At 40.5% G+C, this 22199-nt stretch overlaps 1 protein-coding gene across 1 annotated transcript in view; it reads left to right on the forward strand.

The window, feature by feature from the left end:
* Positions 1-3885: 3885 nt before the first annotated feature.
* Positions 3886-22199, forward strand: part of LOC103389406 (transmembrane protein 132D) — a gene marked incomplete at its 3' end in the record, with an annotated part of 41310 nt that continues 22996 nt past the window's right edge. The window contains exons 1-4 of the mRNA XM_008324797.3: positions 3886-4082; positions 9322-9358; positions 11810-11977; positions 14641-15559. Coding sequence (XP_008323019.1) covers positions 11908-11977; positions 14641-15559 — 989 coding nt within the window. The remainder of the gene's footprint in view (positions 4083-9321; positions 9359-11809; positions 11978-14640; positions 15560-22199) is intronic.

Consider the following 22199-nt stretch of genomic DNA (forward strand, 5'->3'; position numbering starts at 1 on the left):
TTACAAAACTCAACAGTTACATGTCAGAGCAGGCTGCATTACTTCATCAATGCTTAGATTAGATTAGATTAGATTAGATTAGATTAGATTAGATTAGATTAGATTAGATTAGATTAGATTAGATTAGATTAGATTAGATTAGATTAGATTAGATTAGATTAGATTAGATTAGATTAGATTAGATTAGATTAGATTAGATTAGATTAGATTCTAGATTAGATTAGATTAGATTAGATTAGATTAGATTAGATTAGATTAGATTAGATTAGATTAGATTAGATTAGATTAGATTAGATTAGATTAGATTAGATTAAATTAGATTAGATTAGATTAGAAATAAACGTGCCTGCAGGACAATGGTTCTAACCTTTTTTGGCCTTTGACATTTTTTTTATTTTGCCCCCATTTTTCTGAAGTAAAAATTAGGGCAAAATAAAAAAAAAAAGTGCAAGGACAAGGACCGGATGTCAGCAAAATTCCACGAGTGAGTGTCCAAAAAGGCAACGAACTAACTAGGATTAAAAAACAAGAAGTACTGTTGGTGCATAGATTAATCAAAAGAGAACAAGCAACTGGAACATTACCGCGTGAGTAGGTTAGTATGCTCTGGCACTGAATCCTCGTGGAGGCGACGCCCACCAGTGCTCTGGTTCATCAGTTCGGCATTCAATAAAGTTAATATAACAATGAATAATAATTAGTTGAAAGATTTTATCAGTCATTTTCTTTTATCAATTATCAGATATTTCTGGCAACCCCATTTGAATTCCAGGACCCCAAGTTTGAACACTGCTGTAAGATTTTCCTCAGGGAAATTAAAATCCAGCAGCAGGACAATAACAAAGGGCAAAAACATACATACAAATTAGGGGCCACTGAAACAAAGTCAACAATGGGGCATTGTGTGTGTTCGGTGGGGGAGTCATACAGTAGAATGGGGAGTAGACACTGTCGTTTTATAATCCTCACCCCTGTAGAAGGCCAAGTCAGCACAAATGCTGCTGTGGCCTTTTCCTCATGGCAGAGTGGAGAAAGGTTGTAGGGAGGAGTTTAGATGGAGGTCTATATAACGGAGGTGGAGAACCTCCTTCAACAGTCCTGTAAATCAGTGGTCCCCAACCCCTGGGCCGTGGACCAGCACTGGTCCATGGGTCAATTGGTACCGGGCCACACAGAAAGAATGCCTAACTTACATTATTTCCGATTTATTAATTATCTAAACAATGTTTTATTTTGAAAAATTACCGGATTCTCTCCACCACATCTGTCTGTGACTCACACTTGATACATGTCAAGACGCTTGCCTCGGTCACATTATCTATATCCGCTACCTTCCTAAAAAGTCACTGCTGTAAATCATGCCAAATGTCCCTGACATCAATTTGTCAGAAGATATTTAACCCAGCTGGTGGGCTTTTAAATATGAATTTGCAGATTGGGGTCATGGGCCACATAAATCTTGTCTTTGTGCCATGAACGGCCCCGAGGCCTGACTTTGGACATTCCCTCCCATTTAATTGTCCATTTTTAATTCATGAATCACAGGGAGGGAGAGTGTCTCACAGGGTTCCCTGACATGGATTGACATGATTGTAATGATAAAGTCATAATTAATTCATTAGATTTTTCATTTCTTTGGCCTGGTTGAAGGGAATTAACATAATTTCTAGTTTTTTCATATCCAGCGCTGTGGGACCTAATTGACGGATCTTCTGGATTTTATCTTCCACGATCCCAACGTCACACAAATGACTCATTTTTGACATTTTAAAAATGCATTTAATGTTTTATGTATGACGTTGGGCACCTGGTTACCTGGGATGAAGTAGGAGACCAGGCTCTCCATGGAGATCTAGAACATACGTATACTGTAAGCTTCAGCCGTCCACATAAAGCTGTCAAGACAGTAATCACACTAGAAATAAATGAACAGGATTTTTAAACCATATTCATTATTAGATGGAAACAATACTAGCTTGTGTCACGTTTACTAAATATATTGCTGTATCCGCAATCATGAAAATATAACAGTCAACCCCCACCACCCCATACATGTGTCTATATGAACTGAAACAGTTTCTTAGATTTTGAAAACATTGTTCTTCACATTTCAGTATCACATTAACCACGCTTTAATTAACAAATTTGCCACAAAAATAAACATAAAAAATAAAATTAACCATTCAGCTTTCAAATACGGTGATATACTGTATCTTCACGGTCCAACTTTTTTGCTTGGACAGAAAAGGCAGCACTGACAGGCGTCACCCTGCCTTTGATTGTTTTAGTCAAGCTTCAATATTAACCAATCAGAGACAGAGAAGGTTAGGTCATGTCTGTTGGTGATACTGTAAGTCTTACGGTGTAAGAGATCATTGAACTAAAATTTGATTGTATTAACTGCAGGAATCTGACATAAGAATCGGACTCTTGCCTCGTCAGACAAATGTTGTAAAAAACATGGTTCCTATGAAATCAAATAACCAATAACCTTATGCCATTTAACTCTTGATGTTATTCCTACAGTATAGCCCTGCTGATCACTACATCACAGCTTCTCCCAGCGGTCAATGAGGAAACTGCAATGTAATAAACAAAGTCTTTCATTGGCAGAGCTGGAGCCAATCCCAGGAGTCACCTGGTGAGGTCACTGTTACACCCAGTTGATCATGTTCACACCTGTGGTCAGAGTAGAGTCCTGTATGTCCCTGGACTGTCCCTCGACTGTCCCTGGACTGACCCTGGACTCCACACAGACCAGCAGTTACTGCCTGAAAACAAACCGTCTATCTGCTTGATGTAAGGCAGGTACACTGACCACTCCCCCCACAGTGTGGTCAAACAAAGTCACTGCAAGCCAAATGCAATAACTGGGTGAAGATTCACAATGTTGACCGTGTGCCTGATTGCAGCAGTGGAGTCAGTCGTGCAGCAGTCCGGTCTCCAGGTGTCACACATCATCATCAACAAACCAACTTCTCAGATACCTGGTTCCCTCCCCCACACTCACTCTTCGTGTTTTAAGTTGGTGTAAATTCACCCAATCACTCTATTCCCCCCCAACATGTGACATTATTCAGCTACAATCTTCATGTAAGTGACCAACAATTTAAATTTCTGTTACAGTGTCTTTATTTCTATACGTTCTTCAGTGGACTAAACCCAAATGTTTGTGTTACAGCGAATTCACTCGTTTCCTCACGGTGTGATTAACTCCGCTCTTTTGATCATTTTTAAAATAACTTTTCAAAATAATATATAATATACATGCGTTTATTTTATTTTTTTTACATGTTTGACGCGTATTTATCTTTGTTAACCCTCGTACGTACACGTAGGCATTAAGAGCAAAAGCCAGTTTGTGGAGTAATAGCACATATGCTGCATGTGCTACTACTCCATGGTCCACAGGGAGGCAGCAGTGGTTTGTAGTTAGGCAGCGGCATTTTGCCACAGTCAAAGCTATATTTAATGACATCGAAAATAGAATGTATATTACGGTACCGTCATTTGAGCTATAATATTAAGTCTATATATGGAATAAAAAAAAACTCCCTTTACTGTATGTTGTCGGTTTCGATTTGGTTTTTCGAATTTTAACTTTTTCTTTTTTTTAATGCAAAACTATTAAGGACTGTTACAATAAGAAAATAATCAAAAATAATGAGAAAATAATCATAACCAGTGTCTATTAAGGCTTTGTGTGTAACAGTTATATTTTTCCAGAAAAAAAACCCAAGCTGGTAACTTGTAAGTTAGTATCTTGTTGTCACTTCTAATATTTCTATTCTATTCTCTATCCCTGTCCTTCATCTTGTTACAGCAGCCCCCGACCCCAGCCTCATGCCTCCCCCCCCACCTCCCACCCCTCCCTCAAATGGATGTTTAAAATTCCTGCTACTTGTAGCCTCTCTATCACTTGTGATCCTGTGTGCTGTGCCACCAGAGGGGGGCAGGAGGGGGCATCCATCAGCAGCTCTGAATCTTTCAAGAAACCCTCGGAGTCCCAGTTAAACACTCACTGTCTGATCTGACCCACCTTCACCCCCCACCGCCCCTGGATCACAGCGGGACTCTCCCAGGTAAAACACTTTAATTTGACTTTGATGTACGCAGAGACCTGTGTCATGTGATGAGCTGAAGGTCGAAGGGAGCAGCTTTCAAAACTTCACCAACTTAAAGAGCTTGGAGGAGCCTGGCTGTGAATGTATGGTGCATGCAGAGACATGTGGTGAGGTTCATGCCTGGTGGGGCACTGGATAGACAAATATATCAACCCAAAACAGATGCTTATGGCCGAGTTTTCTGTTTGTCTTAAAGAACTGTCTGTAGCAGCACGGCATCTTTTTAATCCTGTCAAAACAGCCCTGGTCCAAACCCTCCGTTTCAGTACTAATGTTGTCAGATTTTCAGATCACGTTATACAATGTTATACAAGTTAATCCAATGCTGTTTCTAACCTGGTCAACAGGCTCAGTTACCTTTCAGATTGTGTGTAAACTCATTCAGTCAGTGTGTGTGGCACAGCACCATCACAAGTGGGGTGACGCTCATCGCTGCTCTGCATTATGGTGTAGCTGTATGCATTTATTCCTCTGGAGTGTTACAGCTCCAGTGTCAAGGTGCAGGAAAAAGCCCATTCGTTTCAAATACAGTGTTCTATGCTACACAGTATATAGCAATTTTATGCAATGTGTGGATGTACACATTGCATGTGGATAAACAATATTTTGTTACTTCTCAGATAATCAAATGTTAAAAAAAATATACCTAAACACGCCAGGTTATCATTTACCAACATTGTTCTATGGGAGTTCTGAGTCCGTGCTCTGTGTTCTGTGTTCAGACCCCGTGCTTGGTATTCATGTCCTGATGGTCATGCCTTGTGATATTCATGCCTAGTTGTTCATGCCCTGTGATGTCCATGCCTTGTGGTTCATGCCTTATCTTCCTGCGACCCAGTGAGTTTTGTGAATCAACTTCCTGCTCCTGAAGGGAGTCTTCCATGTGCTGGGTCCTGCCTGCTTCATCCCATTGCACAGCCTAACAGAATGATCCCACATGAACTGGACCCTAGTGTACTGGGAGGCCCTCTTGGTTCTATCAGATGCCAGGTATGTGAAGCTGAAGTCGATGAATGCCCAATGGGATTTCCCCAGGTGTACTGGGAGGCCCTCTTGGTTCTATCAGATGCCAGGTATGTGAAGATGAAGTCGATGAATGCCCAATGGCGACCGTTCCTGCTCCACACACGGCTGGAGCAGCGTCTCTTCCTACTTTAGGTTCTTCCGTTCGGCCGGAGCAAAGGGTAGTTGGCAGTTGCTCTTGTGTGTCTGCAGCGATCTTGGTGTCCTGCTGCCCATGTTGTAGGACGACAGGGGCCGGCCCTTAAGGGGGGAGGACGTGGTTCCAGCTTTTGCCCTAGACGTTGCCTCTCTGGTGGAACCAGCTTCTCTTTCCTCTTCTCCAGTGTGTCCAGAGGTGGCGGCTGCCACTTCCTCAGTTGTCCCTGAGTCAGCAGCTGTCCCTCTGCTGGCTGGTCTTGGTTCTGCGGTTGTCTCTCTTCCGGTGGTCCCTGGTTCCACAGCTGATGTTCCCTCAGCAGTTCCTTGTTCTGCTGCAGATGTTCTGTTTCTGTTTTCTTGTATGGGTTGGTCTTTATTTTATGCCTTGTTTTTCTTGTTTCCATGTTTCTGTGCTTCTGTGTTGCACCCAGTTCTGGATTGTTTGGGACATCTGGAGGACATCACCTGGTGCCCTCGGTATATGTACCTCTGTTCCTCATTATCTTTGTGGGATCATTGTTCTCTGTGCGTGTTTTGGGACCATGCTCTGTGTCTGGATGGCCATGTCCTGATGGTCATGCCTTGTGATGGTCATGTCCTGATGGTCATGCCTTGTGATGGTCATGACTTGTCTTCCTGGGACTCAGTGAGTTTTTGTAATTTTTGCATTTTGTGAATAAACTTCCTGCCCCTGAAGACAGTCTCCCTCATGCTGCATTTGGGTCCTGCCTGCTCCCTGACATGTCACTACACAACAGTTATAGCACTGTAATATAGCACATATAAAATACAGCAGACTGGTTGCTACAATGTAGCCTGGTGCTGGTGTAAAACAGTTTCGGCCCATTTTCGTTTTTCAGAAGACAAATTATCAACAGAAAAAAAGTCAACATCCAGATCAGATTGAAAAGTTCAGCAGTGTCCATCTATCCACAACAAACTTTAATCTTTCTCTCTGTGCTCTGCTGGAGTCCAGCCTTGTGCTTGTCCATCACTGCACTTTGAGGACAGGACTGTCAGTGGGAGCACGCGCCACCTAGTCCGACAACTCATTCAAGATGTCCTGCGGAGGAGAAAAAGTAATGTTCATGGCAGCCGTGCTCTGAGAGGAGAATTCATTTATCAGGGTGCTGGGGGAACATTGAATGATGTTGGTAAAAGGGGGGAGGCAGCCAGGTCACGGGTCTCGACTCAGCGATTCATCTTCCGACTGCGTGAAGCAGGAGAGCTCAACACTAATTTCTGCTGCAGCAGAACCCTTAGAGCACTCGGTACCGCTGAAAAGACGGGCCGGCCCTGGGCTGGTCTGGTCGGAGCTGAGTGTTATTACATAGGAGTAATGACAGCTTTATGCTCAGAGTCCAGCACCCCCTGGAGAGCAGAGTAAAGAACACAGAAAGCAGTTTGCAGTGATTTCCATTCAGGGCACCTCCATAAATGCTGCAGCGTCCAGTTGTCCTGGGCGTTAGCGAAGCATTTCCTCTCTTATTATTTTCCAATCTGCTCTGTGTGGTGGTCTGATGTAAAGCAGCATGAAACTCAGCGTTTTGTTTCCCTGTTTGTCCATAATGTTACCTGATAACATTATAATAAGAGCTGTTGAGGAATAATGAGGATGGGATATTTCTGCCACCACCGTCACTGATGTATGGGCTCAAACTTTAACTCGCTGTAGTTTTACATACTGTATAGAGCTGTGGAAATGGATGTGTTCATTAATCTGTGAAGATGAATCTGATAATTTTAAGTCATTTTAATGCTTGGGCAGAATGACACACACTGTTTGTCCAGTGTTTCTACAGTCCATTCAATGATTGTTGCTCTAATACACAGTTGATGTACATGCTACTACTGAACAATTATAAGTAATCGTAATTAATTAATTATGATTGGGATTGGTCATGATTAATCCACAGCTACCATGTGATTAAACTAATTGGTTATGATTAATTACAATTGTGTTTGATCATGATTAATCCACAACTACTCTGTGATCAGTCTGATTAATATTTTTAAACGTTTGATCGACTCTAAGCAAAAGTTACAGCTTCCGTCTGATGGGACTGTTACTTTGCTGTTCCGTTCAGACATTAATCCACAGTCTGGATGTGGTCCATGCCAGTGCACCAAACTCTGGAAGGAGTGTCTTTGTCACCTGAAACAAACCTAAATGTTTGCCCTGGGTGTGAATCTCAGCAAAGACCAGAATCACTTTAACTAACCACAGTGTAAACAGCTGACTAGCAAGAAATGAATCGAAAACACAACATAACATATGACACAGACCTGCAGTACCAACACCTGACACCATGTTACCTGGGGAGCAAATAAAAATGAAAAATAAAAAAAACAAACAACAAACAGAACCAAACAAAACACATAGGGTAAATAAAACGTGACAAGTTTCAGAGTTTATCATTTATTTTATGTTTTTACAGAACATTAACCACAGTATGGACGTTGTTACAACCAGTCGCTGCAATTCACCCGGGCTTTTTACAGTTGCTCGGTTTTGTACTAAAAGTTTATGGCATTCAAAATCAATATCAACCTTGTGACAATAGATAAAGTGGCAAGGGATGACTACACACACTGGCTTCAGTCTTCAGTCACTGCAGTCTTCCCCGGCGACAATAAAAATCTGTAAAAAGAGCCTGAAACAACTTTCTTGAATCTTTCACAGAGCTCGAAGCTGTCGTTGGATTAAATCCAACCAGTTAGGCACAGCTTATCTAAATAATAAAACAGTAATAAACACAGAGGACTTTTATGTTGACCCCACTCGACTCTGAGAGCCACCTGGCTGTAGCTTTACCTCCTGTAATGAAGTCAGCACATCTGTGCACCTCTCTGTCATCTGTTACAGCCCCAGCAGCCGGCTGCACTTATGAAACACCAACAAGAACGACAGAGAACTTGGAGACGTTCCCAGACTCTGTAGTTGGTGTCTTCTGCCGCTGTCAGCCTCGATAATCACACCCGGCCAAAAAAAAAAAAAAAAAAGAAGTAAAAGAAGACGAAGAAAAAACAAAACCTAACAGGGACAAAGTACTTAGATTAAAGCTTGGCGACTTCAGGATGCGGTACACGTCGCATCCCTGCACTGTAAACATTATTGCAATGTAAACAGTCAAATCAACTTCCTCTCTGGAGATAATACAGACTCCTTTAGTTCCTCAAAGTTTTATTGGTATTCAGAGACTCCTAAAAGTGTCTCTGAGGCACATATTTATTTTAATCAGCCCCCGCCGCTGTCAGCAGAGAAAATGTTCATTTGCCAATCAAGGCTGCATGCATAATGCTGTCACCTTGATACTGTTCCCCAGCTGCAATAAACCAACCTCTGAGGTGCAGTGGGCTCCCCGGGTTCACACATATTTTCTCAGTAAACCATGTTCATTCTCAGACGTCGGCTTTCCCTTCTTGGAGAGTGAAGAACACGGAACCGAGTCCGACCGGGCTCATTAAACCAGCTTACAGTTCTCCAACATAAATCTGATAACAGCACTTAGTCAGATGTCTGTGTGCGCGGCTGCAGTCGATGGATGCCTCCATGCTGAAAATGCATCACCCCCGCTTCACTCTTGGACACAAAAAACTGCTCATTTTATAGTCACCCACGGTGAAGAGTGTGCACGGCAACAAGACACTGTGTTATTTCAGTCTTGGCTTTGAACTCAGACCCATGCTCAGTGTTCCTCATTATGGTGTTTATTTCAAGGCGGATGAAGAGTTTCAAAATAGAAAGCAAAACAGGGTCTGGAAACACACAAAGGCCTGGGTGAAAAAAACTATATATTTATGTTGACTCAGTCAGATGTACAATAATTTAGGTAGTTCATGCTATTTTTAATTTGTTGGTAAGAGGCTAAAACACCCTGGCACAGGTTGTACCACCCACTGGTTGCTCAGAATGACAGGATCTCACTTGCTCATATCCTTTTTTTAAGTACATGTTTACCCCTTTTTGTTAAAAACATAAGTTGCTGAAGTCTGTGGTTGCCATTGTCTGACTGTCCTCTTCTTGATTTGACAGATATGTTCAGGAGGAGACGGACGTGGACTACAGGCAGGTCAGTCACACACTCCAGCTGAGCAACGGCACGAGATTCGTTTATCACCAGGGTTATGTTCCAAGACCGCCCACGATAGGGGAAAAGCCACAAAGTAGAGAAGGCAATAGTTATTTTATTTTTTACGTATAAATGAACCCTTTATGAAACATGGCAAAAACTTACAAATCTCGTTTACCCATACGTACAGGTTATTTCTTGCAATACCTTTAATATTTTTGTACTCTTTTTTTCTTCTTCTTAGGCAAGAAAATGCTTATTTTATCACAACAATATTATATATAATGTAAATGTTGGAAATTAAAAAAAAAAACTCTATATATCACAAAAACCCTCAACAGAGCGAAAAATCCACAATACAAGTAAACATTTAAAAAAAATAAATGTAAAATATTAAAAACCCCGCGACAGCAGGACCGCGATACAGCGAGAGACGACTGTAATGTGAAAAGGTTTAAATGATTTTCTACCTGGTGCAGAGAACATGTTTACCAGTGATGGGACAGAGCCCCCACCCCCATTATGAATGTTTTCCATAGGAAAACCTCAAAGAAAATGACCCCAATTACTAAACGGTTTTAGCAAATTTCCAAAGTACAGATTTTTACAAAATGTGATAACATCAGTGGAAACTTGGCTGTATTTACTTCTAATAATAGAAATATAGCACAGTGACACACCTGAGATCATCTCACAATGTCAGTGACATCACACGGTTTCCCAGAAGCCACCAGATGAAAGTGTGAGGATTCAGCAGTGAGTGTTTGCTGATCTTCACTGCCTGCTGCCAAATGTATATTGTACTGTGTCACCACAGGGCTTTCCAGCTATATGTGTGTCTGCATCCACCTGCCTGCTTCCTACTCACTGAGCACAGAACAGTCCCGTGTGATCCAAAGAATATGCAGCTGTCAGCTGGAAAAACCTACAAAAACTATACCTTCCCAAGTACAAATATGTCACACTGGTACTAAAAATAACTTCTAATCAAGTGTCAACATTGTCACAGTTATGACTGAGTGGCAAGCTCTAAAAATGTAGCTCTTATTTTTAATAATGTTATGGAGTATTTTACAGCATATGCAGATATCAGTGACAGAGTGTTGTTGTAGTACTGCATTGCCTACTGGATGACTTTAAAAAAAGAACAGCAGGTTGTTAAAAACATAAAACATACACAAAATATAGTATTGTATAGAGTGAACAAAGTAGCCAATTAAAAATAAACAAAAAGCTCTTAGATAGAACTACTGAGATTCAACATTAGCTAACATCTAACGCAAACACCCCGATTTGTAAAGATAGGTAAAATAATGTTAGTATAGACAAGTAAAATTTCATAAGAAAGCCATTAAAATTTCAAATGTTTGCCAAAACCTAAAGAGCTAAACAAGCAATTAGAAAAAATGCCAATGGTTAAGCAAGCTTCATCAGCTCATAAATATAAGTAATAAGGTTAGCCATTAACATTAAATTAGCTTAAAGTAACCATTTGCATATGTAAAAAAAAAAAAAAAAAAGCAACATAAGTTAGCTATTTAGATTTTACATGTTGGAGCTTATAATTAATTAAAAGTTACCTAATAATTTCCAAGTAAAACTATTGTTAGCATAATAATATCTTAAAATAGACAAACTAGCTTAACAAAGCCATTTAGAGCTTTTAAAAATAGCTTAAAGAGCTAAACATGCAACAGAAAACAATGCTAACATCTAGTCAGGAATTAAGTTTTTTTTTTCTCATCTCATATTGTCAAGATATATGATTAATAAAGTTAGTCGTTAAAATTAGCTAATGATTTGCTAAAGCCATGTTAAAAATTGCGGAGAGGACTAAAATAATAATAGCCTCGAAATGGCCTAAAAAGACATACCACATGATGCTAGTCATTAAAATCACATTGACCAAGGTTCACTTTGAAGTGCAAAATGAAAATAAATGCTATCAGCTAGTCTTGAAGTAAGCTAAATTTAATCTCATATCAAATATAATTAATAAGGTTTGACAGACGTCAACCAAAAGTTAACCAACAACTGGTTACAAAAAACAAATAAATACTACAACTGAATTCCTCTCAACAATTGTTGCCTTGTTGTCATAATCCTGTTTTATATTTGTATAAATAAACGTTTAAACGACTGGCAGAGTCCGCGCTGATCCCTCTGACCTCATGTGCATTTAATTCACACAGAGCTTTTTCTCCCCCCACCAGCCTTTTTACCCCAGAGGCAGACTAATCTGTCAGACCACACGGGTTCACTCATTTCTATGATGAGAATAGAAGTTGCTGTAGCTGCTGGTGTCCTGCTGTGCCAGCCAGAGGCGTGCCATCGCACAGCAAACACATGAGAAGAAGACTTGAGCAGACCGGAGCAGACGGGAGCAGCGTTTAATGTGGACTAAAAACTAGTTTTTAATCCACTCTCTTCTTCTCCTTTTTTTTTTTTTAGGTGACAGCAAGTCACTTCATCGCACTTTATTAGGAGAATGCAATGACTTGTTTTGAGCTGTTCTCTGCAGACATCCCAGAAGTTCCAACCTTGGAAGAATGATGCCGGACTCTCTCCTGCGTTCCCTGCTGCCTGTCGTGGCAGTGGCCGTTGTTGCAGCCGTGAGCGGTGAGATTTATGACTTTATGGCTTTTCCTGTTGAGGAAGTGAACTTTTTCCTTGGTCTGTGTTGTGCAGTTTGTGTCAATAATAGTTATGGGAAGCAAACCCTCAAATCCTGAGTTTATGAAGACGACTGCACTGGATTTGGCACAGTGCGTTTCCAAGAGAGCAAAAGAAATGTTCAGATTGAATAAATATTTGCAACTGTGCAAGATTTACTCTTGACTTGGGGACAATAATCCACAGTTGAGTCCTGATAAATACAAAGAGTGAGAGAGCAAAGTTTCTTCCTAATGACGGACATTTTTGTTTACCCCACAACCCTGTTTGTCCCTTTGCCTAAAGAATGAAAATGGCAGCAGGGTGCAGCGGGGGCGGGGTGGGAAGAGAGGGGGGGGGGGGGGGGGGGGGGTGATCCCGGGGTTGCACAGCTGTTCCTCTGCTTGTTTAAAGATAACCTGCGCTGGATGCGGGGAAAGTCGGTAAGCTGTCTGTCCGTCTGTGATACAGATATCATAAGAAGGACTACTCTCTGAGATTGGACATGTTTAAATCTGGACATGATATACTGTGTGTATGCCTGTGTGTGTGTGTGTGTACTTTCTATCACAAAAACTGTACACAAACTAGAATTGCCAGTTGAGGACTCAGCTGTGCAGCTCTGTCCTCAGAGATAGAGACTTTGATTTTCATGCATATGATGAATCAAGGTCTGTTTGTTTTTCCTCACCTAAAACAAACAAACTAAAATATTTCTTGTTGCAGTCAGTCCTGTCTGAGATTTAGATGATTCATTTTGTTCAATCAAACCTTAACTCAAGGCTCAAATGTAGTTTTCCACTGTGTAAGTCACTGTGTGTGTTGGCTGCTTTCTAACGTGCAGTCAGAATAACAAGTGCACACATCTGATAGAAATGACCAAATTAGACCTGCGGTCAGGGAGTGTTTACTACTATCAATGCAGTGGTGCAGTTGGTGAGATAGCGAAGGCGATTTAATATTCCGTTCCGACCTCAGATGGAGTTCCAGTTCAAACCTCAGACTTACAGCTATGGTAATGATGGCAACAGCTACGGAGTCACGGTTGTGAAGATGAAGCTCCAGGTGAAGAATGAGGCCTCACTTTACATTTACATTTATTTACATTTATGCATTTAGCAGACACTTTTATCCAAAGTGTCTTACAAAAGGGGGAGGAGGCAGGAGAGGCGGTGACACAAATGAAACACAAATCTTCTCTGATCCTCACAGATTATGCCAAGTTATATTTACGACTCATGTGTAAATATACCGATAGAGAAACCTTACATTTGTCATGAACAACTCTGTGCTCATTACGTGTAATAAATAAATCTTTGGTTGGAAAGAGCTCTAATTTTCTGACAACACGTCAGTAGTGACGTTGAAAAGCAAATAGAAAACACACAGAAAATGGTTCCCAGCATTTATTCTCATTTCTTTGTTTATTGTCTCAATTGAAGAGATTGAATTTGAATCTGCAGACAACACAAAGACGGATCTGTTGAATATGTCAGTGTGTTTGTTCTGCATCTTACCCTCTGAAATACCCCCTCAGTCTAAATATCAGCTTTCACATCTGTCTTCTCCTCTTATAGATTCTCCATGGCCGTCAATGAACTAAATTGGTTTGCATAAATGTTTTCATGGCACATACACAGTAGTCTCCCAAGACATTCATAAGAAGGGGATCATTTTCTTTTTTTTGCACCACATTTGCCTGTAGTGATGTTATTTTTCTGTGGAATAAGGGAACACATTATTTCTAGAGCACTTCAATGTGCAGAATGGCACATTACCAAGTGTCTTTGGCAGGAGGAAGTGGGGGCCGTCATATATAGCAATCCTGGATTTTTTGAGAGGCTTTTTAACACTCTGATGCTGCATCTATTATTCCCTTTCTTTCACTGTGTACAAGCAGTTCATGCAGAGTGGGCGCTAACATTTGTGTCAAGGAATATCCATACCTGAGACCCGGGGTGCAGACTGGAGGGTACATATATAATATGATGAAAACTATGGCAACAAATAACAACAAAAGACAATCTTTTATTTACCTGAAAATGAATATAATTTGGACTCATTTGCTTTGGATTTTGGCAAAGAAATGCACTTTGCTGCTCAATGAGGCTGCAGGAAATGGTTTGGGTCATTTAAGCCACATAATCAGATGGTATTTTTAGTTTACAAATATCAATCCATCATCCATATTTGGGCATAAAAATTCGCTGTGCTGTAGAGCATTTTTGGAATAATCATGTGACTCTTTAGTGCATTGATTAGAACACCGGTGTTTTGGAATAATATCCATCATTTATTCAAATGATGAACTAATTGCATTGATTAACATTTGCCCTCCAGAGATGCTGTTCTCACCCCTAGCCTATTACTACAGTATTCTACACTAATTGTTTGGCAAACAAACAATAATAATAATGATTGAGTCTCTCATTCGTACCACAATGGGAAAATTCACAGTGTAAGTCTTTGCAACCCACATAGGCTGCTACAGCCTGGGATTGGCCATTAGGATATGTGGTTCTTCTAGGACTCTAACCCAGGACCTTCTGTGTGTAAGGCCGATGTGTCACACATCATGACATCGAATCATGATTTCCTAACTTCACTGTGTTTACCTCCTTTGTTCCTAGTTGCTGAGAGTCAAAATGTTGCTGAAGCTCTTGAGACATCCATCCCTCCAACGCCGCTCTATCCCAGCATTAACTTCAACATCGTCAATGTGGACCATGTGTTTCTGAAGCAGGACAGTCCAAAGTCTGTGGGAAACTCCGGTCTGAACGCTCAGACTCAGACGTTTTACATCACTGACTCCAGGGCTGCTGGGAATCTCCAGTCCATGGTCAACGCCTCCTACGGTCCTCTGACTGTTGATGCTCCGATCTCCAGAGACCTGCTCCTGAGCGGTCGCCGGATCCTGCCGGTCATCTTGGCCCGCCAGGTCCGTTCTTCTTCTCCTGTTGTAAGGATCCTGTTCCACATGCATTCGGAAAACAACTTCACAGTTGGACAACAGTGGAAAGGATCAGAAGACGATAAAGAAAGGAAAAGTGAGAGAGTCGAGAACAAAGACGCAGCTCACTGTGTCACGGCCTACGCTTTCTGGGAGACGAGGGAAGTTCGTGGAGCGTGTTTGGTGACTCCAGGTGGCTTCTGTGTGGCAGAGCTCAAACCAGAACCTGCCTGGTTCATCTGGACCAGTCGACCAGTGGGATACAGCAGGGACGCTGGTAAATCAGAAGGGACCAAAGGAATACAGGGGAACCTGGTGGAGGTCTACTTCCAGAGCCGGACTGACCCGTCAGGAGTGTGTACACCACAGGACAGCCTGCAGCGGGTAGGTGTGGGCTTTGGGATGTCAGGGACACCCATGAGGCGGGTCGGGAGTGTGAATCTGATCAGAACTCCACCGGGGAACCCCGCCTTACTTCGACTTAAGCTCGGAGGATCGGTGGTGATCCAGACCTCTTCCAAAGTTCTGAAGTCCACAGATGTTGCGACTTTTTCCGTCTTCCTGGCCAGCGCATCCACCATGGAAAACTTTACACTCAGGTCAGTGACGTTTGATTTGATTTGAAGTGTAGACATTGTTTTATATCAGGGGTCACCAACTATATTTGTCAGAGGGTCAGAATATTTCTGGGCAGACACCTTGGGGGCTGGACACCCAAATAAAATGTAATAAAAATCACATTTTGCGTAACAGAATGTAAGTAGGTCATCAATGGTGGGGATTTCTGCTTGTTATTTTGTCCCAGTTGTTGTTTATTTCAGTTGCTGTAACAGTTAGGACCACACCATGTTGTCTCTTTGAGTCTCATAATTTAGGAATCGGGTTGGACGGTCAGGTGGGCTACATTCAGCCCGTGGGCCACCACTTGATGATCGCTGTTTTAGAACATGACATGGCGTACGTCTGAAAGAGATTTTCGAATAGAAAACAGCTTGTGCTTGTCTCCACCTCAGCTGGTATTTTTAGTGGAAGGCAAAAAAGAACTCGCTCTTGACTCGACTCAAAAGGAAACAGTAGGAGTATGGATCCTTCAGTCAAACTCTAAACAATAAATAATAAAAACATCTGATAAAATATCTCCGATTTCTTTCAGAGAAAACTCCAACTTTAAGCTCTTTTATTCATAAATGGCATGAAAAAGCTGCTTGTCTGTGTACTTTACTCTGTAGGAATTTTAATAACATCCTTTGGACTGTGCACCAGTTGCCATCTTTTGCATTCAGTTTAACACTCTCCTCTGGCAGTGGTGGTTCATTGCTGAGGGGCTCTGAGGTCTCCTGGGGGCGAGTCAATGCCAAGCCTGTGGTAATTTGAGATAAGTCCAAGTTAAATCTCAGAACTGTCAGTGCAGCTCTCAAGTCTTGTGGGAAAGTGGAAATCTGTCCCTCATTAGAAAAAAGTTGACATTCAAGTCCAGTCTGGTAATTACTGTGGACTTAGAGATTGTAAGTCTTTCATGCCATGACTTTATTTTGGTGCTGTGGTTGCTGTATTTCCTATTTGGGTTACTTTGTTTTAAATAAATAAAAGTTGACATCATACGTATTATTTTTTTAAAACCTCATGTTTCAAATTAACCAAAAAATGTTCTATTTCCTCTGGAAACATTATCAAAAATTGAATGCCAAAAATCTGTCGACCAAAGTCCAAATTTAAAATAATCTCCATCAGATTTCTGCTGTTCTCCTGCAGTTGTTGTTCTCCTCTTTTCTCACCGTACCTGGAGTAAATCGATCTTAACGCTTGACTGTTCACCACGCCAGCCCCTGTATCGTCCTCATTTAGCATCTCACCTGTAGTGAGATGCTCAAATTATGAGGTAAATTGCAGCTACTAACAGTGCGGAAAAATGTTTTTGGAAATCACTTAGAAAATGTTTGGTATTCATTTAGATTTTTTTTACAAAACATCATCAACATAAAAAATTGGTAAAGTCACAAGTAACAATTGCAAGTTTTCTATAAATCAACATAAATTAAAAAAAGCTAAACGATTATTATGTCACGGATGTCAGTAGATGAATGCCAGTGATTAGCTTCAGTTACGGTGCCAATATTTCGATATGTTTTAGAAGTCATTAAAAACCTCGTCTTGGCCTTTATGACTTCCCTTTTTAATATGAATTTAATAAAATAAATAAAATAATATTAGTCTCTTATTCCTCCTTACAGTAAGTCTTTGCAACCCACACATGCTGCCACTGGAGGTGCTATTTAGTACGTGGTTCCTCTGGGGATTGAACCCAGAACGATGAGGACGTACTGTATGTTCCCATTAGGGTTAACGTTTTACTGTTGAACACAGGTTTTCAGGTCTGTGTTTAACCTTTATGCTGATATGAAATATTCCAGAGAATTTACGCTCCTGCAGGATAGTAAATGTGGCAACATCACACTTGGTAGTAAATTACGTCTGTCAAAAACATTAGTAAGACTTAGAAATATGTTTGCTGAGTTTGCAGAGACAAGTGTTTGGAAGGAGTAGCATGAAATTTAATTATCAGTGAAACATGAGACGCAGAAGAAGATACCGCTGCCAGATTGAATCATCATGATGTACAGTACGTTCATGCGTCTTCATAAGCGATAACCTCCATGCATTTAAATGGTTACTTAAGCCACTTGAAAACTGATGGAGGCCGCCAACAAGGCCGCGCTCCGAAACGCTCCAGAGCTGTTGTGACTTGTGTCATCTGCCAGTTTCACTGGCTTCGTGAATTACTGACGTGTTATATATGCCATATGCCGCGACTCCAGAGTTAGTGCAGGAGTTATGAAGAGCATTCATCCACAAACGGGGAAATAATTGGCAAATGATTCACCAGTTTTCATATCTACACAACCCACAAACATTTCAACAAGGTTCTCTGGGTGTTTGGCTTCATAAATAATGCATCAATTCAAATGGAGTGGGAAGACAAATAACCACCGTCCGCCTGACTCCTCTGGGTGAAGTGAAATATATATGTATGAAAAGCAGCCTCAATGCACCGAACGCATAGATCAAACACTTTTGGGAAGTTTCAAATACATATCCCAGAGGGAAGTGATTGTTTTTTTTCTTTTTTTATCAGAATGTTCCCGATCAGCAAAGTGTGTTTTGCCGGTCTTTGCCCGGCTTAAATGGTATGTCTGAAATGTAAGACGAGTTTCTCCGTAATCCCGCGATTTAAGCGACATCATACCACAAACGTGTAATCTCGGGGACAAATACAAAGACGTATATATCAGAGTTAATCCTTGGTAAAAACCTGTAGCTGTGTGTCAGATAAACCCTCTTCACAAACGACCACGGACCACTGCACTCACTCACTCACTCACACAGACCCAGTGACCTGGATGTGGCTACGCCAGCGTTATGAAAATTAGACTTAAATGAAAAGATGCCGGCCTCTGAGCGTCTGCTGTTGTTTAGATTATTTCTATCCTCCTCAGCTCTTATTCCTGGAGCAGGTAGTCACTGACCATGCCACTAAGGTTCCCCCTCCAGCGGGTTTAGGGATTTCACTCTGTCTGTTTCTGACCCACTGTGACGCAAGAGAGTGAGTTTGGATGAGACGAGGGAACTGACTCCAAGTGGAGTGCTAGCTCTGAGGAGCTTGGCAACGTCAGAGTTCTGCCCTGGAGAGGAATCCCTGGCTGTTCTCCTTCACTCTGCGGCTCCAGAATCAGACCACAACTGTAGGACAGGGTCAGGCTGGATAATCTGGGCCTCTGATTGAAGCTGACTTTACTCTGTAGCCGTTGATATGACCGAGGTTGATCAAGGTAGGATTAACCCCGTACATGCCAGTGCACGTGTACTGTGCACGTGAGTGTTTTCCACTGGTAAACGGTGTATGGTCTGGACTTTATTAGAGCCTTCAATGCAAACTGGACACCACCCCAGTTTCCTCGATGAACATAGACTGTAGTTTGCCAACATTTGGTACTAATGTATAGCTGTGTCACATGGCCTCTGGGCCAAAGCGCCACCTGAACATAGGCTGTAGTTTGTATTTGATATCAATGTATTAGCTGTCACATTTATGTCAAATTGCTTTTGCTATTTTTTTGCTCAATTTTGTTTATTATTGCTGCATCATCATTCTACACATTTAACTATTCCTTTGTTGAGTTTGGTGATACGTGATTACAATGTTTAGCTTTCTAGGCTACAAATATTTAATTTTTTGACACATTTTAATTCCTAACCTATTTTAGATAAATACAAACCAAATGTATGTCCCACTATTTCAATATTTTTACATACTTTTGTTTTTTATTTTTATACTAAATACAAACCAAATGTATGTCCCACTTTTTCAATATTTTTACATACTTTTTAGTTTTTTATTTTTATACGTTTTTACTATATTTTCATTTAATGTTTTTTTTATTTTTACATATGGGGCCATTTATTTTGCTTTACAATGGAGTATTAGAGCCACATGAGAAGAAAAATGTGATTTTAAAGCAATAAGAAAGAATAAAGTCAAAGCATCGTAGGCTCTAAAGGTTTCTGAGAAAGGTCATAATTGTATGAGAAAGTTGTTACGTTATGTAAATTAGGTCGTAAGTTATTGATTTTAACATGGTTTCCCCTGGACACTTGGACTTGACACGACACTTTGTATGACACATTTATACTAATATTGCAACTTTATCCTTATAAATTTATTTTTTTTCACATAATTCTTCGACTTTATTCTCGTAAAATTATGACAATCATTTTAATTTTTATTCTCATTGTATCCATAAAACTCCAATGTAACTGCTTTAAGAGCTGATCTAATGTAGCTGTCTTCTACGTGTCTTCAGGTTTTAGCTACAGTAGTTATACTTTCCATGATTGTTAGCTTTCTTGGCTAGTTTATCTACCTTTGGCTAATCTCAACGGTTTGTCCATCTGTCTGTATGTCTTTGTGTTCCTACTGCTGCTTCCTGCAAAAACATTTTTCCAGGCAGTTTCCTTTAATGCTTGACCTTTGGTCTTTTTTCCATGTTTATTATACTTTTCATTAAGTTATATTATTATTATAATTATTATTGGCAGAAAACTGTTTTATTCCTATGGCCGGTATCAGATATTTATTTTCTAAATGTAACCAGTTTTTGTTATTTTAATGTTTGGACAATTTTACATATACATTTTCTTCCAAAGTACAGTTTGTTTTTACATTTTTGTTTATTTTTTAATCAAACTTTTTCTAGGTATTTGTAGGTTAACGTTGTATTATTTATTTGTTGAATATAAGGTAATTTCACAAAGATATATCTTTTTGCATTTTAGCCTTTTTTGTTTTTTAATCTTCAAATCATTTTTGTAGTGGTGTAGAGTTCAACTTTTGGAGACAAGCTGTTAACATATCTTTATTGCTGATTCTTGAGTTCCAGTCAGTAGCCTTCACAGCAGTGATGTCAAAAAAAGGCAAAGCAGCATAACAATGTAAATGGATATGGATTAAAACATAAAGAAAAAGTAACATTTGATGGGATTTCCATACAATAAAGCGATATAACAGTAGGGTTTTCTTGCAAATATAATGGATGAATATTCAAGTCAAATCCACACTGTGGCAGGAGCAGCAGGGTAATTTACTATGAGAGAAACAAAAGAATCTGGAACAATACAAGTGTCAGTGAAGTTAATTTGTTAGTCAGATGAATTAACAGGAAAATAACAAAGACGTTGAATGACTGCGGTGAGACGGTGATGAGGAGCTGTTCATTTTTCCACTCCACTTTCTGACCCTGCCTGCAGGAAGTGATTGACAAAGACAGAGTTTGAAGAAAGAAAAAGTCTGAAATGAGTTTTCTCTGCAGGGAGTCTTGTGTCTTTCTGCGGGTGAGTCACTCACTGCCCTTTTCTGCCGACACCAAACTGATGACTCAGGTTTTCATCCAACACACTGGTTGAATCCTGCACATTCATTACACTGAGTGAAGGAGAGCTGTGAGGAGGCTAGTCTGGGTTAGGCTAGTTAGGCTGAAAAAACCCCCCAAACTTCTCTAACTGTATTAGTGCAGCATCACTCTGCTGCACCGTGTGTGTGCGTGCGTCTGTATGTGTGTCATTTTGTGTGTTTTGTCTGTCTGCTGAACAACTCTGACCTTGACCCTGACCTCAGTGGGTATTGATCAGTGCAGTGGCTGTTTGATCACACATCAGTGTCTGTGAACATGTGTCCTCGGCGTCTGTGCTGATGTGAACCAGTGTGTGTGTCTGATCCATCTGCTATTCTTAGGTTCTGTTTGAAGATGCTTGTGTCAGACACAAACTGTTGTTTGGTCTCATGAAACGCTGACAGATTGTTGGTTGTGAAGTAGCAGGTTGTAACCATGAACCATGACAAGAAAAGACAACGGAACAGGAGAACAAAATGATTTCCTCGTCAGATAATGCGCTAAACTATCATTTTGTTCCACGTCTTCACATCGTGCTGTTGTGGATTATTATCGCAGCATCAGGTGCGGTGGCTCCGCGGCCTCTGCTGGGTGTCATTTGCTGCTGTTTGAGTCACAGTGGGCACATTTGGATTAGTCACAGGGACTTTGTGAAGTTGTGTCACTAGTTTTATCTGCAGGCTATCGCTCTGCTAGCCTATGCTAATGTGTGCTGTATTTTGGCTATATTACGGTGTTCCTCAACTTTGCATTAATAGATAGATTTGAGCTGTTTTTGTCTCATCGCTAACACTGCTAACAGTGTTTTATTTATTACTAGATGGATGGATGGATGGATGGATGGATAGATAGATAGGTATATGGATGGATGGATGGATGGATGGATAGGTAGATAAATGGATGATAGATAGAAATCATGATGAATGGATGGATGATAGATAGAAATCTTTTAGCATTTAGCTAGCTTTGGATCAATATGCCTTCTTTTATTTATTTATTTAATATTTATTTGCATTTTTAAATAAGGTAAAGTGGAATTTTCTCTACTGGTCTTGCCAAAGACAATGAGCTGAAGACATAAATGGTAATTTTTGTTTTATTTCCAATGGACAATTTGGACGTCATTTTCAAACCATGTTCAAATTCCGTGATGGCAGACAACCGTAACAAAAAATGTGGATTTCTCTGTCACGGTTGTGCATCGACAAATACCTCATTCACTGGAGGCCTATGGCAGGCAATTCCCTCTTTTTTTTCAAACACAAACACACACACACACACATAATTCTGAGAT

Source organism: Cynoglossus semilaevis, chromosome 14, assembly GCF_000523025.1.
Source record: "Cynoglossus semilaevis isolate Cse_v1.0 chromosome 14, Cse_v1.0, whole genome shotgun sequence".
Taxonomy (NCBI): domain Eukaryota; kingdom Metazoa; phylum Chordata; class Actinopteri; order Pleuronectiformes; family Cynoglossidae; genus Cynoglossus; species Cynoglossus semilaevis.